Source organism: Lepisosteus oculatus, chromosome 1 (genome assembly GCF_040954835.1).
Source record: "Lepisosteus oculatus isolate fLepOcu1 chromosome 1, fLepOcu1.hap2, whole genome shotgun sequence".
In the NCBI taxonomy this organism is placed as follows: Eukaryota; Metazoa; Chordata; class Actinopteri; order Semionotiformes; family Lepisosteidae; genus Lepisosteus; species Lepisosteus oculatus.
Window position 1 is genome coordinate 21,652,595 of NC_090696.1, and position 18,181 is coordinate 21,670,775.

General features: G+C 50.0%; 1 protein-coding gene across 1 annotated transcript; it reads right to left on the reverse strand.

The window, feature by feature from the left end:
• Positions 1-2,179: 2,179 nt before the first annotated feature.
• rhebl1 (Ras homolog, mTORC1 binding like 1) lies at positions 2,180-11,503 on the reverse strand. The gene is made up of 8 exons (XM_006629421.3): positions 11,039-11,503; positions 9,488-9,559; positions 9,159-9,226; positions 7,745-7,827; positions 6,844-6,900; positions 6,715-6,762; positions 6,377-6,458; positions 2,180-6,132 (listed from the first exon to the last, which is right to left on the reverse strand). Exons 1-8 carry the CDS (start codon positions 11,088-11,090, stop codon positions 6,040-6,042), a joined length of 555 nt encoding a protein of 184 aa, XP_006629484.1. The 5' UTR covers positions 11,091-11,503; the 3' UTR covers positions 2,180-6,039.
• Between the last annotated feature and the right edge of the window lie 6,678 nt (positions 11,504-18,181).

Here is an 18,181-nt window from a genome sequence, read left to right on the forward strand (position 1 = left end):
ACTTTGCATCTTTCTATTCAGCGATTTACGGTTCATTCGATCCGTAAACAACGCTCACAAACAATAATCACAATATGTATCTTTGAGAATACGCTATCTGCAGATCACATACAGTGTTAAAAACTCAGGACAAAGCTCCGGGTCACTCAGATCATTTTAATTCAATGTGAATACTGCTCGTTATGTTATAATTTGATTAGATTATTTCCTACATGTATTTATTAAGAAAGTTCAGAAGCGAGAGGAAATATTCTGCCCAACAAGGCTGTTTGACAATTAGTAGTTAATTTATCTGAGGATCTCTGTCAGATGTTTTCTTGAAAGAAAATAGGTATCGGCTTCAATAACATGGGTAGCTTGCTCCACCCTCCCACCACCCTTTGTGTACAGTAGTGCTTCCTATTCATTGTGTTAAGTACACTATCAAACAGTCTCCGCCTGTGTACTCTGGTTTGTGTTTGACTGTGGATACTGAAGAAGTCGCTGGGTTGACTCTGTCACTTGGATCAGGTCCTCTTACAGTCTCTTCAGACTCAGTTTCTTCAACCTGTCAGTGTAGGGCACTCCCTTCAGACTAAAGAGACTAATAATATTAATAATAATTCATACACTTATATAGCACTTTTCTGGACACTCCACTCAAAGCGCTTTACAGATAATGGGGACTCCCCTCCACCACCACCAATGTGCAGCCCCACCTGGATGATGCAACAGCAGTCTCAGTGCGCCAGAACACTCACCACACATCAGCTCTCAGTGGGGAGGAGAACAGAGTGATGAAACCAATTCAAAGATAGGGATCATTAGGAGGCCATGATTGGTAAAGGCCAATGGGAAATGGGTTACACCCCTACTCTTTTTGAGAAATGCAGTGGGATTTTTAATGACCACAGAGAGTCAGGACTTCAGTTTTATATTTCATCTGAAAGACAGGGCCTTTTTCACAATATAGTGTCCCCGTCACTATACTGGGGCATTAGAACCCACACAGACCGCAGTGTGAGCGCCCCCTATTGGGCCCCACTAACACCTCTTCCAGCAGCAACCTTAGCTTTCCCAGGAGGTCTCCCATCCAGGTCCTGACCAGACTCACACCTGCTGAGCTGCAGTGGGCTGCCAGTTGGGAGTTGCAGGGCGATATGGCTGCTGGCAAAGAGGGAAATGAGCAGGGCCTCCTGCAGACAAAAGCTTACAGCGCCAGCTATTCTCAGCAGTCGCCGATGCAGTTACTAACTAGGTCCGACCCTGCTTAGCTTCCGAGATCAGACTTACTTCCTTCAGCCTGTCAGTGCGGGACACTCCCTTCAGATTAGAGACTCAGTTCCTTCAGCCTGTCAGTGCAGGACACTCCCTTCAGACTAAAGAGACTCAGTTCCTTCAGCATGTCAGTGTAGGAGACTCCCTTCTGACTAAAGAGACTCGCTTCCTTCAGCCTGACAGTGCGGGACACTCCCTTCAGATTAAAGAGACTCAGTTCCTTTAGCCTGTCAGTGTGGGGCACTCCCTACAGACTAAAGAGACTCAGTTCCTTTAGCCACCAGCCGTCTTCCACGGCCATTGTCCAGTCAACCCGACACTCAGCGATCCTCTACGACTGACCGAATGCTGGAACATACATCTGTGCTGAGACACCTGCACTGGCTACCAGTCTCTTACAGGCAGAGTGCAAGAATCTCCTCGACTGACCAGGCACTGTATGGTCTGTGGCCCGGGTGCCTGCAGGAGTCACTGTCCCCCCCAGCTCCCCTCGTTCCACTGGCTTTAGGCTCCTCAACCTTCATAGGACTTCACATCATATAGAGTTTGGGGGTCTTTTCAGCAGCAGCCCCCAAACTCACCCCACCCCCAGTTTCAGGGCAATCTTCCAGCCCTTATTAAGCTCACAGCTCCTGCAGAGGTTTTTAAATCCCGCCTTCCAACGGACATGTTCACGGACCTTAATTCCCTATCCATTTAATTTTCTCACTTCAACCGGGTTTTACTGTCGTTTCTCTCGACTGTTTCTTAATGGATAAAGTTGCTTGAGAAGGCTCTGCCCTGAAAGGTACTGTGACAATAAAAATGATTGAGTGAACACTTCTCCATCAGTCGTGAGCCCCTCTTGTCCACAAAGTCTTCTGCCATGTTAGGAGCAGCTGCCCACTCTTCGGTGTGCGTGAACAAAGCATAGACAGACACCTTTTTACAGGAGTAGAGGGTTTATGTACAAAACTGTTTACAGAGAAGTTTCCGGATGAGCACAGCCACGGGCCGCACTAGGGAAACCGGGGCCAAATCCGAAAAAGCATGTTCCTCCACAACAAAGCTCCACACTTTTTTTTAAAAAACATGTTACAGGATGAAAGAACGGGAGCATTGCCGTCGAGTCTCTCCCATCCGAGACGAAAGATCCGTGGGTTCCCACTGTTTTCCTGCGCGGCACTCCTATCAGAGGATGAAGAACGTGTCCAGACAGCCATGAGCACAGCACCATCAGCCAGGATGGGCACAGGAAGGCACACAGCCCAGCCACACCCCTCCTTCAGGATTACCAATCACCAATAATCATCAATCGCCTATTCAGACTGAGGTAACGCATTCATTCAAGTTGTAGTTAGTTCATCAAAGGTCAAGAAATGGGCTTTTCTAACAAAGTAAGTTGAGGTCCTCAACTCAACACATATTATGGCATATAATTCCATTGACAGGGAAAAAATTAAATGCATGAAAAGAGCTTTGCCGTTACTGAAAAAACTGCCGTGATTTTTTCTTCAATATTCATAAAGAAGGAGCTCATTAAAACAGGAAGAACTGCAAAAAAATGGAAGAGGTAGTGAGAGGGGAGGAATTAAAAGATATAACAATATACTGACAAAGTACAGGCTCAGTGACCACACCCTGGCCATAGAAACTGGACACAGACAGACCTGGCTGTCCAGAGAGGACAGGCTCAGTGACCACAGCCTGGACATAGAAACTGGACACAGACAGACCTGGCTGTCCAGAGAGGACAGGCTCAGTGACCACAGTCTGGCCATAGAAATTGGACACAGACAGACCTGGCTGTCCAGAGAGGACAGGCTCAGTGACCACAGCCAGCACAGATAAGCAGAGACATAGATGTACTTTTTGCTGCACTATGAGAAAAACCCTGGGATTAGACAAACATTCCTCTCTAAAATAAATCTAATCCCAGTATTCCCACTCCTACTAGAATCCAATCATCTTCCTGTCCTACTGGAGGATCGAGCTCAAAAAAGCTACAACCCAGTATGAGACCTCCTGCCACAGGGACAGAGAGTGAGCCTCCCAATGTCATAGTCATGAAAGTAAATGTTTTGCTGTTATTGCTTTGGCATTACTGTAATTAAAATAAAAAATTGGATTAAAAAGAGAGGTAGAGAGACAGAGAAAGGGGAAAATGAGGAAGAGAGAGAATGAAGGAGGGGAATACAGAGAGAAGGAGAGAATGATGGGGGCACAGGAAGAGAAATACAGAGGTAGAGAGAGGCGGCGGAGGAAGATGTCAAGTATTACAATTCAAACATCTTATTAACAGCTACCCTGAAACCATTACACTGCTGTGATTAAATAATTACGGTAACAACTGTGGGATTATTTACATCACTGTTTAATCTGTTAGACCATAAAATCTTGATCTAACCCTCTATGTACATCGGGGATAAATTTGAGAAAGCCAAGAACTCCCCCCCTCCTTGCAGTACCACATACCTGCCTACAGGGGTCACTCCAGTTCAATGTGTTGTAGAAACACTTTGCAAGGTTAAGACTTGCTTAATAACCTTCAACTCCATTTTGCTGCAGACTTCTGTTCCAACCAGAACTAATAATGAGCTGGATTAACATATCTGTTAAGGTGCGGGCTGTATTAAGTGGTAACATCATCGTCATGTCATAAAGATTCTGTAGCTGACAGCTTGGGACTCATCCCATAATATTTTACAATACTGCAAATATTGTAGGGGGGTTATGTCTGTTTCAGACTACAGCAGTTCCCAAAACTGTAAAAGTCACAAGTACTTTTGTCTAAACCCCCCCCTTTTTAAAAGGTCAACATTGTTCACGTTAAAAAGAAAAATCTCAAATCTGGCTACATAGTAGGACTCCCATCTACTCACCCAGAATCATTCAGCAAAGCAGATGCACAAACACACATAACACACAAACCACACGCGCGCTGGTGTTCACAGCGCTGCCGACCGAGTGGGACACAGGATTAAGATCGATTCAGCTCCAGCAGGGAAGGATCCGATCAGCAGGAAGGTGCAGGAGACCAGGATCAGGGCGGCACAACGTGTGGCAGTAACTGCTAACCCAGAAATCCCGCACAGTCCTTCAGGGCCACACGCATCCCCACACTCCAGCACCTCGTTGAGCTGCAGGGGAACCCGTCACCGAGGGGCACGCAGACTCTCACACCAGCGCAGGGGGACAGGGGCAAGCAGCTCAGACATTTCTCACCCTGGCTAGCCGGCTCCTGTGGTGGTTCGAACCCTGAACCCCGGGTCTGGTATAAAATCACCCAGGCTGGATCTCCTGGAGACCCCTGTCAGCCCTGTGCTTGGCCGTGTAAATGCGGGCTGGGACAGCGAGGCTCTGGGACAGGACTGGTCAGATGTAGCTGGCTGGGTTAATACTTGTGCCAGGGCTCTGTACCAGGACTGGATGACTAGACTGGTAAATGATCCTGAACTGCGCAAGTTAACTGTGTTCTAGTCCAGTGGATCTCAAACGTTTTAGATCATGTACCCCTTTTTCTCCATGAGGCACCCCCAACACATATACCGATCATAGAAGATACATTCATGGCTTATTTCTCCTGCTTACCTCTCTATTTTATTCTTATTTCCTGTTATGCCACAGCATCTATTCTAATATTCACCATTCCTTTCTGACTCAGGTAGGTACCATCTGTAAGCTGAAAAGCAAATAATGAAATCTTGCTTTGTGTCAATCTCCACTGTAATGGACACAGGTGCCTGCACGTTGCTGACGTTTTGAACTTCTACACAGAGCAAGCGGTACTACAGACAATGCAAAGGGAAATTTTAGATTTTCCACACATACTAATTCACCCCCAAAAAGCCTCTAACACAGCAGGCTGTTAGGTTTAACCACTAAGGCCTTAATTCAAATGAAAAATAATTAGGAAGGAAAGCACAGTGAGCACTGCAGCACACGACTGACCATAATGTGATTGCGAGCACATTTTATTGCATTTTTAGGTTCTCTGCTGGAGCTGTTCTCCCTAACCTGACATGCATCTCACTGGTTTAGAAAGGCACAGTTTAGAAAATGAAGGAGAGGTCCCACTGTTTTGTAAACCGATTAAAAAACATCTAATAAAAGTAACCTGTGTGCCACCAATATACGTGTTAATTCCAAAACCAGCCGCTAAGGCAGCAATTTTAGCTCCTCGCGAATCAAGTTTTCTGTGTAAACGTGCAGAGCACGGCACATGATTAAAACTCAGATGACAACAGACCTTGTGCAGCAACTACTAGACAGCGGTCCAACACTGGCAAGATTCAGACTGAAGTTATTCATTGCTGCAGATACAACATGAACGCTGTGCAGTCATTTTGTTATCCTTCACTTGCGGATGCCCACCCACGCCCCTGCGTTTGAGAACAGCTGGCCTAGTCCACAACAACTCGGACCAAGTCTCACCCAAACCCGGGATCTGCCATCTCTGTTGGGACCTAAACACAACAGCCACTCTGCTGTCGCAGCTTTGCTCAGGATTCTCGAGTGCAGGCGAGCTGACAGTCTAGACTGACTGCCTCCTTCCAACTCTCAATTTCTCAATCACAAAGACGGGTCTCCTGGGGAGGTAGAGAGGAGTCTGGGGTGCGACTGGCGGGCTAGGGGTGGGGGTGCAGACCAGGACAGGCTGCTTCCCTGGCGGAGTTAGCCTATGATTGCAGGGAGGGCTCTCTAAACCTCGAGTGTCTCTGGGTGGCTGGCGGTGTCTGAGTGCTGGGGGAGGAGGGGCTGCCTGACCGTGTCGTCCCGCCCCCCGCCCACTCCGGCGTCTGTCTACATCACGGCGCATTTCTTCTCCTCGGACGGCGCGTTGCCGTCAGCCCTCTCCATCTCCACGATGATCCTCTTGAAGACTTCCACGGCCGTCTGCAAGGTGGCGGGCAAGGGAGAAGACAGGACAGGAAATGCTTACCAAGGCTTCTTCAGCATTCAGACACACCCTGAGGACCACACGTGGGACTCCCACCCCAATTACCCTGGGTGTCGAAACTACTTCAGAGCACCACGAGACCTGCTGGATTGTGGCGCTCAGGAAGCCTCCAGCTCTCCATCCAAACCAATCTCGCGCTCCTTCCGGGTTGCTCTCCTGTAAGTACTGAGGGGTCCTTACCTGATTCTCTTTGGCCGAAGACTCCATGAACGCGGCGCCCCAGGAATCAGCCAGCTTCTTGCCTTCCTCTGGTTTGATGACCCTGGGGCAAGAGAGCAGAGAGAGGGTTCAATTACACGCACCAACCGCAATAACTCAGATGGACGTGATCGCACTCAGATCCCCACACACTGTAAGACCCGGGCATGATCGCACTCAGATCACAGGGGCACTATTAGACTCAGGCATGACTGCATGCACAGAAGCACACAGATCTCACTCAGATACCCTCTCACGCTCGGGACACAATGGCACTCACAGACTCGACCGCTCACAGACACCCTTGCGCTCACAGTTACCTCTCCATGTGAAGGTCTTTTTTGTTTCCAACAAGAACGGTAGGCACCCTACAAAAATAAAAATAAAAACAACTGAATCATTCAAAAGACTGAAAAACTCGACTACCTCCAGAATCCACAGGCACTTACTGGATCTTCCCAACCATGTCCAGCAGCTTGTCGTGCAGGACCTGGACTACCTCGAAGCTGCAGGAGAGAAGAGCGACAGGGTTAGGACACAGCGACTTCGGACGGAGGACAGCTCACCCACGGAGAGACCCGCGCAGCAGGGACAGGGGGGTGGACTGGCTTGGCCTTAATGTTAAGCGCGGGACATCCCAGACCGGAAAAAACACCCTGCCGCCGGCCAGCGTTTCCAAAGCGCGAGATCGAGTGAAACCTTGGGGTTTCGGCCTGCAGCGCGGTCGCCGGGATCGCCTCTTTGGCGTCTTCGTTGCTCGAGTCGCTCGCAGAGCCGCCGGTCCAGAAGGCGGGAGTGATTTCTTAGGCCCGACCTCTTTCCTTCAGAACCGGGTCGGCATTCTTGCTTCCATTCTGCCCTGCCTGTTTCAGCGGCGGACCGGCTCCGTACGGGAGCGGCCGCAGGCCCGGGCGGGACAGGTCTGGGCTTGGCTGGGGAGCCGGCGGGGCGAAGCTGCCGCCTGGGGCGACGCAACGAGCGAAAACCAATCGATACGTGGAACGAAAAAACAAGCCATTCAGGCATGGGGCAAAGCAAAATCCCGCTAGAACCGGACCACTCGCAGACAGCTTCACCTTACCTTCCACAAGTACGAGACCACAAATTCAGGAAGACTGCCCAGCCTTCCGGGTCTGGAACACGCGTCATCCCTCCCCGACCCATACCGTCCCAGGTACCGCGCAACAAGCCCTTCCCACGTTCCCAGGAAATGCGGCCGACAGTCGTGCGGAGTCAGGACAGGGCTCGGCACAGTACTGCGGCCTCATCTGGACTTCGCCCACAGCCTCATTTAAACCCGGCCTGCACCGGAGCAGACGGAACCGAACCACAGCGCAGCAGGAGTCTCACCTCTTCGTGGAGGTGACGGAGTAGACCAGCACGTAGCCGTGGATGTCCATGGAGTGAGACTGGGGGAAGATGGAGTACTCATCCTGGGGGACAGGTGACACACAGGGTCAGAAAGGACCTGGAGCCTCAGGCACGGCTCCGAGCATTACACACAGACACAGGGACATGACAGAGACGTGACCGTGGCACTGCGAATACTGAGCCTTTCTGGGTTGGGAACAGGCACTAACAGAGGCAGGTCTAGCCTGGATCAGAGAGGATGTGTTCAGGGACAGGAGCGCTATGGGAATCAGTGCTAACGGAGGCAGGTCTAGTCTGGATCAGAGGGGATGTGTTCAGGGACAGGAGTGCTATGGGAATCAGTGCTAACGGAGGCAGGTCTAGTCTGGATCAGAGGGGATGTGTTCAGGGACAGGAGTGCTATGGGAATCAGTGCTAACAGAGGCAGGTCTAGTCTGGATCAGAGGGGATGTGTTCCAGGGACGAGAGCGCTATGGGAATCAGTGCTAACGGACACAGGTCTAGTCTGGATCAGAGGGGATGTGTTCAGGGACAGGAGTGCTGTGGGAATCAGTGCTAACGGAGGCAGGTCTAATCTGGATCAGAGGGGATGTGTTCAGGGACAGGAGTGCTATGGGAATCAGTGCTAACAGAGGCAGGTCTAGTCTGGATCAGAGGGGATGTGTTCAGGGACAGGAGTGCTGTGGGAATCAGTGCTAACAGAGGCAGGTCTAGCCTGGATCAGAGGGGATGTGTTCAGGGACAGGAGCGCTATGGGAATCAGTGCTAACGGACACAGGTCTAGTCTGGATCAGAGGGGATGTGTTCAGGGACAGGAGTGCTGTGGGAATCAGTGCTAACAGAGGCAGGTCTAGCCTGGATCAGAGGGGATGTGTTCAGGGACAGGAGCGCTATGGGAATCAGTGCTAACGGACACAGGTCTAGTCTGGATCAGAGGGGATGTGTTCAGGGACAGGAGCGCTGTGGGAATCAGTGCTAACAGAGGCAGGTCTAGTCTGGATCAGAGGGGATGTGTTCAGGGACAGGAGCGCTGTGGGAATCAGTGCTAACGGAGACAAAGCTCTAGCTGTAGTTGCTGCTGCCTGGCCTGTGTGCCTCACAGACACAGTCTACTCTGGACTGCGTGGAGTCAGGAAAATTAGTGCCCAGGACAGGGAATGTTGTGGCGACTCAGTGCTAACTGAAGCAGCACTAATGGCAATATGGGTGCATATAGACCAACAAACGTACAAGAGCAAACGGAGACACAGATGGCTAAAATTAGTCATTGCACAGACGGACAAACAAGACAGACGAACCATTAGCTACGAACAGATGAACTGTTGCAGGGACAGGGAGGCTGAGGAAGAGGAGGGGCGACAGAGAGAAAGGAGAGGCCTGGCGCCTCGGGTACCTGGCCGGCCGTGTCCACCAGCTGCAGACTGAAGTCCTGCCCGTTCACGCACACAGTTTTGTTAAAGGCTGAGGACAGACGGAGACACGGCATCAGGCAGGTGTTCAGGAACCCACCCACAGGCCGCCCCAGAGCCTCCCAACCTGCAGACAACATTCACCCTGCAGGAGACCCGTTTACTGTCTGGAGAACTAAACATATCAGCAGGAAAACCATCAGGACTCTAGCCTAGTGCAGGAAAACCAGATTATGCTTCCTTGTTGAGCGTCTGCCTAACAGCGCCCTGGACTGGGCCAGTGGGCGAAGAGCAGAAGGCCTGAGGCACGTACTGTTCTCGATGGTGGGGTCGTAGGAGTCGACGAACTGTCCTTCCACGAACTGGATGGTGAGAGAAGATTTGCCTGGAGAGAGAAGAACACAACTTCACCACAGAGGCGATTTCTTCAGGAGAGAGAGGACAGCAAGAGTAGTGCAAGGGGAGGCTTTGCTCAACATTAACCAAATATCACCAAATTCTGCTGCTGTGACCCAGAGACACCCCATTGCATAGGTGGGGTAGAGTAACAGCAGTGCTGAGGGCAAACAGTGAGGCGCTTCCTGTCAGGAAGTAGTCAGCTACAGGCCCCGGCTACACACAGTGAGCGGTACAGCACACACACACTGGCGGCCCTGGCAACACACAGAAAGCGGTACAGCACACACACACACTGGCGGCCCCGGCTACACACAGAAAGCGGTACAGCACACACACACACTGGCGGCCCCGGCTACACACAGAAAGCGGTACAGCACACACACACACACTGGCGGCCCCGGCTACACACAGAAAGCGGTACAGCACACACACACACACTGGCGGCCCCGGCTACACACAGAAAGCGGTACAGCACACACACACACTGGCGGCCCCGGCTACACACAGAAAGCGGTACAGCACACACACACACACTGGCGGCCCCGGCTACACACAGAAAGCGGTACAGCACACACACACTGGCGGCCCCGGCTACACACAGAAAGCGGTACAGCACACACACACTGGCGGCCCCGGCTACACACAGAAAGCGGTACAGCACACACACACACTGGCGGCCCCGGCTACACACAGAAAGCGGTACAGCACACACACACACTGGCGGCCCCGGCTACACACAGAAAGCGGTACAGCACACACACACACAGTGGCGGCCCCGGCTACACACAGAAAGCGGTACAGCACACACACACACAGTGGCGGCCCCGGCTACACACAGAAAGCGGTACAGCACACACACACACACTGGCGGCCCCGGCTACACACAGAAAGCGGTACAGCACACACACACACACTGGCGGCCCCGGCTACACACAGAAAGCGGTACAGCACACACACAGTGGCGGCCCCGGCTACACACAGAAAGCGGTACAGCACACACACACACACACTGGCGGCCCCGGCTACACACAGAAAGCGGTACAGCACACACACACACACTGGCGGCCCCGGCTACACACAGAAAGCGGTACAGCACACACACACACTGGCGGCCCCGGCTACACACAGAAAGCGGTACAGCACACACACACACACTGGCGGCCCCGGCTACACACAGAAAGCGGTACAGCACACACACACACACTGGCGGCCCCGGCTACACACAGAAAGCGGTACAGCACACACACACACTGGCGGCCCCGGCTACTCACAGCACACATGGAGAGAAAGCTGGGGTATGCGAAAAGACGAATTGCTAATGCTAGAAATTGTATCCCACAGTTTAGCTTTTCGGCCACGACTACGATTTATAATGCAGAACCCCGAAATAAATTCTGCACATCTGTACTGAAGGTACTCACTCCTCGTGTTCACAAGAGAAACGAACACTTCGACAGAAACTCACCCACGGATCTGTAGCCCAACAAGGCAATCTTTCTGTATTTCGCCTGAGGCATAGCTCAACAGTTACTAACAGAAAATAAATAAGAACTTAAAAAAAAGCAGAAATGGGAAGTTTTCGATGTTCCGAAACAAAATGCTCTCCAGCTGCCCTCGCCTCCCCGGTCACGTGACAACAACAAACTTTTCAGAAGTCGGAGGGCGGCTCGAGCTCCCTATCCGCCGGGCCTCGCGCCGCAAACCCAGGGCTCGAGCAACTCGATTCCAGCAACAGCGCTGCTCGGCAAAGCCGTCGATCTTCCCTTCGCCGATAGTTCGCGCTTTTCCTTCACTTCTTTAAACTTCCTTTTCAGTTGTAAGCCGTCCCAGAAAACACAACAGAAACAGCCTATTCACAGCAACTGCACCTCCGCCAAGACCGCACAAAAACTGAGTACGCACGCTGTCGTAAAAGTGTTGACGTCACAGGTCACGGACGGGCGAAGCCGGGAAGGAGCGCTCACTTCTATCACGTGACGGCGGAGGAGCACCCCTCACATGTGACGATTAACAGGCCGTGCAGTATTCTCTGCTTCAGGGGTACAGCAAACTGAGTTCGTTTTTAAAGATACAGTATCTGTATTTTTAAATATTTAAAGTTAGCTGTAATTATATTTGAACACCAAGGTGGCGTAGTGAGTTCAATTCCTGGGGCGCTATTTGTGCAGAGTTTGTAGGTTCTCCCCATGTTTGTGTGGTTTTTCTCCAGTGCCCCAGTTTCCATGCCCAGTCCAAAGACATACAGTGGGGTCTCCCACTGATCACAGGCTATAGGATTAAATGTAAAGCCTGTAATGACTATCCTAAGGTTCCTACTAACCTCAATGAATTTTATTGTACATTTGCCAGACAGGCAGCTAACCAGCACAGCCTGCCTGCGGTGTTGGAGCCCCTGAACCCTCCCTTGAGATTCAGAAGCTTGAGGTGAGGAACCTGCTAGCCAGATAACACAGCAGGAAGGTGGCAAGAACGGATCTGGTGTCCACAGCATCCCTTAAGTGCTGTGAATATCAACTTGGCCCTGTTTTTACTGACATTTTTAATCGGTCTTTAAGCAGTGTAAAGTTCCTGCATGGTTTAAGACTGCTGTGGTTATTCCAGGGCCTAAGAAAGCCATTGTCTGCTGCCTGAATGACCCCAGGTGACTGGTCTGTAACCAGTGTTGAACTGGGCTCTTACCAGTTCGCCTGCAGGGCCGACAGGTCTCTAGAGGATGCTGGTTCACTCTGCCTCCTTTCCCTCCTGCCGCACCCTGAGGCCCCTGCTTCCCGCGCACGGGTCCCGTTTATCAACTACAGCTCAGCGTTTAGCACAGTGGGAACGAACACCAGCCTCACCATGACGCAAGCCCATCAGAGGCTGCGCTCCCCACCACAGCCGGGGAACCGTGGAGTTAATCAGGACGCAATGACTCTCTCCTACAGCACAGTGACAGACAGCACGCTCGTCTTGTCGATAACAGTGATAGTGGACTTCAGGCGGCACGGCGGGCGTCACACACCCATCATCATTCACAAGGCTCCGGTCGAAACGTCAGCACCTCCAGATCACTGAGAGGCTGAGCTGGTCAGAGAACACTGCTGCCATCCTCACTAAAGCCCTCCAGCGCCTTCACTTCCTCAGACAGTTAAGGAAGTCGGGGATGAGCAAGACAACACTCACCAATTTTTACCATAATATACGATTGACAGTGTCCTGACCGGTGGTATTACGGCCTGGTCTGGTGGAGCCACAGTACAGGACAGAAAAGCCATACAGAGAATTGTGAGGTCCGCGCAGAAAATCACTGGGACCGAGCTACCCTCCATCGACCAGATATATCTGGACCGCTGCCACAGCCAGGCTCGAGCTATACTTCGGGACCCAAAGCACCCGGGCCACGGTCTGTTTTCACCCCTGGGTTCTGGTAGGAGGTATCGCAGTATCAGAACACTGACGAATGGATTCAAAAACAGTTTCTTCCCCCAAGCAGTCCACATCTTAAACAGCTCAAATTAGCACCTGCACTTTAAGGTACTGCACTGTTTGCACTATATCCTGTCTTGGCTGTATCATAACATCTATTGTCTAAACTTATTGTCCATGTGCCTGTTTTGTTACTGGGTACAGCTGAACCAGTAAGCATTCCAATACAGTTGTTGTACGTGGCACGTAAAGAAATCTTGAATCTTGAATCTAACAGTGTGGTGCAGCAATACAACCGCCCCAGAGAGCAGACAGCTGCAGAGAGTCACACACACAGCTTGGGTGAGATCCATGCTCTGTTGACTCTGTTTATGAGAGCTGTGTGTCAAAACGGGTCCGCAGAGCCCGTCCACCCCGCCAGCTGCCCTTTTATTCTCTCCCTCCAGGGAGGAGGTTTCCAGGCATCGAATGTAGTCCAGCTAGTTTTGGAAATAGCACCTATCTACAGCCCTTTAGGCACCTCAATATGTAGATCCTCGGTGCTGAAAGTACTATATGAGAGTGAATGTAACACGTACTGTGTGCGCAAGTGTAACATGTTGTGTTATTTTTGTTTTTATCTGAGCTGCAATGGGGCAAATTCCAATCAACTTTGTCAACAAGGCAATAAAGTATGGAATCTTGGAACTGTAGGTTAATTGGCTTCTGGGTGAACTGGGCCTGGCGTGAGCAGAGTCAAGTAGTTTATTGCCATATGTACTCGTACATTGGAATTCTTAATCGCGCTGATCTCTTTCGAGAAAAAAACATGGTAGACCATGCAAAAAGTGTGGAGTGCGGAGGTGTATTGAGTCTGAGTCACAGTGCAGTTGGCTGCTGAGGACGCGCACTGCAGTGGGATAGAAGCTGTTCTTGAGTCTAGCGGTCCTTGCTTTAACAGTGCGGCACCGCTTGCCAGAGCGCAGGGGGGAGGACAGTTTGTGGCAGGGATGGTTGGGATCCTTAATGATGGATTGGGCTTTATTGCGACTGCCGATGGTGTGAATCTCACCGAGTGATGGTACATCTCATCCTATAATCCTCTGTAATGTTGCCACAACCCTTTGTGGTGCATCTCTGTCATGCATAGTAGTATTGCTGTACAGTACCACACAGTGATGCCACCAGTGAGAACACTTTCTGTGGTACTGTGGTAAAAGTTCATGAGGAATTGCTTCCCCAACAGTATTTCTTTAAGCACTGCAGAAAGTGCAGGCACTGTTGTGCCTTTTTCAGACTGGCTGCAGGCCGAGGAACCTGATGCAGCTGACATTTTCCACTGCTGTGCCATCGATGCTGATTGGTGCGTGACTCCTTCTGGGTCTCCTGAAGTCCATAATGAGTTCTTTTGTCTTGTTGACATTCGGAGCCAGATTGTTGTCAAGGCAGCATCTGGTAAGATGCTCCACCTTACTCCTGTATTGTGGACTCATCATTGTTGTTGATCAGCCCAATAGTAGTGGTGTCATCTGCAAACTTAATAATGTGGTTGCTGCTGTAAGTGGCTGTACAGTCGTAGGTGAACAAGGAGTATAGCCTAGGACTGAGACAGCTGGCTTGGGGAGCCCCAGTTTTTAGGATCACTGTAGAGGAGATATTGTTGCCAATTTTTACCACCTGAGGTCTGTCCGTCAGGAAATCCAGTATCCAGTTGCAGATGGAGTTGCGTAAGCCCAGATTCCTGAGTTTTGGGACCAGCTTGGCGGGAACAATTGTGTTGGAGGCCAAGCTGTAATCAATAAACAGCATCCTAACACAGGTGCCCAGCCTCTCTAAATGGTCTAGGGCAGTGTGTAGTGCAAGAGATATGCCATCGTAAACTGACCTATTTGGGTGGTAACCAAAATGAAGTGGGTCGAGGGAGTCTGGGATAGTGCAGTTTATATATGGCAATACTAGTCTTCCCAGGCACTTCGTGACCACTGACGTGAGTGCCACTGGGCAGTAATCGTTCAAAAAAGTTACCTTTTTCTTCTTGGGTAGTGGGGCACAATTGTGGTTTTCTTAAAACAATCTGGTACAACTGCCAGGGACAGAGAGAGGTTAGAAATGTCTGTATACGCAGGAGATAGCTGGCCTGCACAGGTTTTAAGAACACGAGAGGAGACGCCATCTGGGCCGGCTGCATTCCGGGATTTCACTCTCTTAAAGGCTCTACACACCTAATGTTTAGAGGACTGTAACACAAAGTCCCCTGGTTCACTGGGAGCCTTGATAGTGGGCTCGGTGTTCTGAGCCTCAAAAGGGGAGTAAAAGATAGAGATGCATCAGCGGAGGAAATACCATGAGTGTGTGAGTGTCTGTGTCTGCGCCCTACAATGACACATATAGAACAGGTGTGCCATCCTGCCTTCTGCCTGTTGCTTGCTGGGATAGGTTCCAGCTCCCCTGCAACCTTGAATTGGAAGAAACAGTTTGAAATTGGATAGATGGATTGGACATTTAGGTGTAATAAACTGCCTTAGACACTAGGTGGAGCCACAACCCAGCTCTTCAACCCTTACTTTCCCCTTGCTCAGCAGGAGGTTGGGAAGGGCTGTACGGTTCTGTGCATTGTCTTGGTTTCTTTGCCGGGTCAGCCCTGACTCTGAAGGGCTGGAGCATTCAGGGTGTGTAAGGCAATGCTCAATTTCAGGGATGGGAGCAGGAGCTGTGTGCTGCTTCAGACACCTGGGGACAAAAAGTGAAATTTGTTCCAGGTCAGCCAACAACGAGAACAACCAGATCGTTAAGACCCCTGCAAGAATTAACAGCTGCGACAGTGACAAGAGGGTGAGAGTGACCAATTAAGTTTGCAGTTAGTGTAATGAAGTAATTGAGGTCTAAGGGTGAACACCCAAGAGGATCAGTCTTTTGGAAGTCTTGTCGGAACTCCATGGAATTTCTTTCCAGTCTTTTAAGCAGGACTAAGTGTCTGTTTGTCTTCATTCCAACTGCACTATGTAGTAGTAGGCTGCTTAATTAAATCTTTAATTTAACTAATAATTTAATGAATGAGATCTTTTGAACTATTTTCCACAAAACTTTCTTTTTATGTTACAGAACTTTTACAAGCAAATCAAAATCTCTGCAAGTTCACAAACTGGAAACTATTTAGAAATTCTGATCAGTAAATAGCTAAATCTTCAGTCCCAATTAAGTAATCATGAGCTCAGTTGAATTATCAGGCAGCAGAAATTGGGGTCACTAGGATCTGGGCTGGGGAGCCCCACCTTGAAGGGCAGACATCACACTGAAGTGAGTCAACACTGAAGCATGTTTCAAAACTTGTATGACATTTGGCAATAATGTGTTTCACTCATCCACACTCTCCGACAGAACCAGGTACACCACTACCCCTAAAAAAGATGAAAAGTTTTGTGCAAGGATCTGATTAAGCAGCCTCCCAAATACAATGTGAGGACAAATTAAACCCAATCTCCTTCTCATCTAAGAGGGTAGCACAGCCGTTTCAATGATTAGCCAGGGGATTGAAGTTTAACCCAGGGTACTTCCCTTAGCAGGTGGTGATACTTCTCATTTTGGGACACCTTTTGGGGTCCCCGCCCAATACCCACACACTGTGGCAAAGCTTTGGTCTAAGGAGGAGAGTGAAAAATTGAGTTGCAGGGCAACTAGGTAAGAGAGAGACAGGTGTGTGGTGAAGCCATAGAAACTGGACACAGACAGGCCTGGCTGCCCAGAGAGGACAGGCTGTGCTCCCACTGCCAGTAAGGAGAAGCAGAGACAGAGAACCACTTTCTGCTGCACTGTGAGAAATACTCTGGGATCTGACAAACATTAAACTCTCAAACAACAAATCTAATCCCAGAATGCCCACTCCTGACAGAATCAGAACAGCTCCCGGTCCTACTGGGAGAGGAATCTCAATAGAGCTGCAGCCCAGTGTGGTCAAGCCAATAATGTTAATTTAATCTGAATTTTAAAGAGTGAGATAGACAGAAGGAGACAGAGAAGGGAAGCTGTGTGGAGGGATGTTAAGAGCCTCATCAAGCTCAACTCATAGCTTATTTATCCTTATTTATTTAAGAGATTCAGCGAGATTTGAACAGTTCAATCATTTTGTCTTGTACATAATTGATAACTTGAAAACTGAATTTCAGAGAACATTGCAGAGCTGCACACAGACTGACCCGTCCCTTGTCCATCTGCAGGTTTTCTTTTCCAGACGGAACCGTGCAGAGAGCAGCACCAGTTTTCATGGGGTGCCAGCACCTGCACTGCGTTCTGTTTTGTGGAAATGAGCCAGGGACAGGGTTACGATGCCTTGGTGGGTGTGTGGTATCGGAGGGGGGAGGTGTCCAGACCGAGAGAGAACCACAAGCTGGATGGAGAAGAGTGCGAAAAACTCTCAAACCAGTTTCTTGGTTTCTCATTAACCACCAGACCGGCAGTTTCCTCTTGCCTTTACTGTAAACTCAGAGTTTAACTCTTTCTGTGCGTGGCACCAGTAGGGGCACAGCCCATATTCGACCACAGGTGCTAGCTGCTTCCTGCCCAGCTGAGCACAACTTTTGGAAAAAGGACAGGAGCACAAATCCTTCACAATCAAGAAAGAAGCGTCGCTCCACCTGCAGTGGGGCGATTGTGAATTACGGCCCCAGAAGGTTGTCTTTAAGAGGAATTTGAAGGCTTCACTGCTCTACTGTTCTATTCCTGGAGCAAATAAAAACAAGAGCTGTCCTTGCATGGTGGGCAGGGCTGCAGGAGTCTGTGTCGCCCTCCCTGTTCAGTCTCCCAATAGTTTTCCCCTCCAGTGATCTCGGAATGTAACAGATACTTTAGGTATTTGACATGTTTTACTGACAACTCTGTAAACATCAGACATCCAAGGGAAGAAGCAACAGGAAAATCCAACAGAGCTGCTCCCACTTTGTATCCCAGCTTGTGCAGGGATATTCCTTGGAGCCTGGTCTCTCAGCAGTACCTGGAATCAAAACACTTTTCTCAGCTTCTTCATTTTTGCACCCATCAAAATTTGGGCTTTCCAATTGTGTCCTTACACCTTGTTCCTGCACATGGAGAATAGGGAAGAGACAGACATGCTCCTCTGATCCCCCCTTCTTCTTCTGAGGTGCAGAGAGCTCCACAGTGCCCGACAGGAGAGTGACAGATGATTGGAAGAGTGGTACCTTCTGCAGTGATGTGACTGCAGACCAGCAGG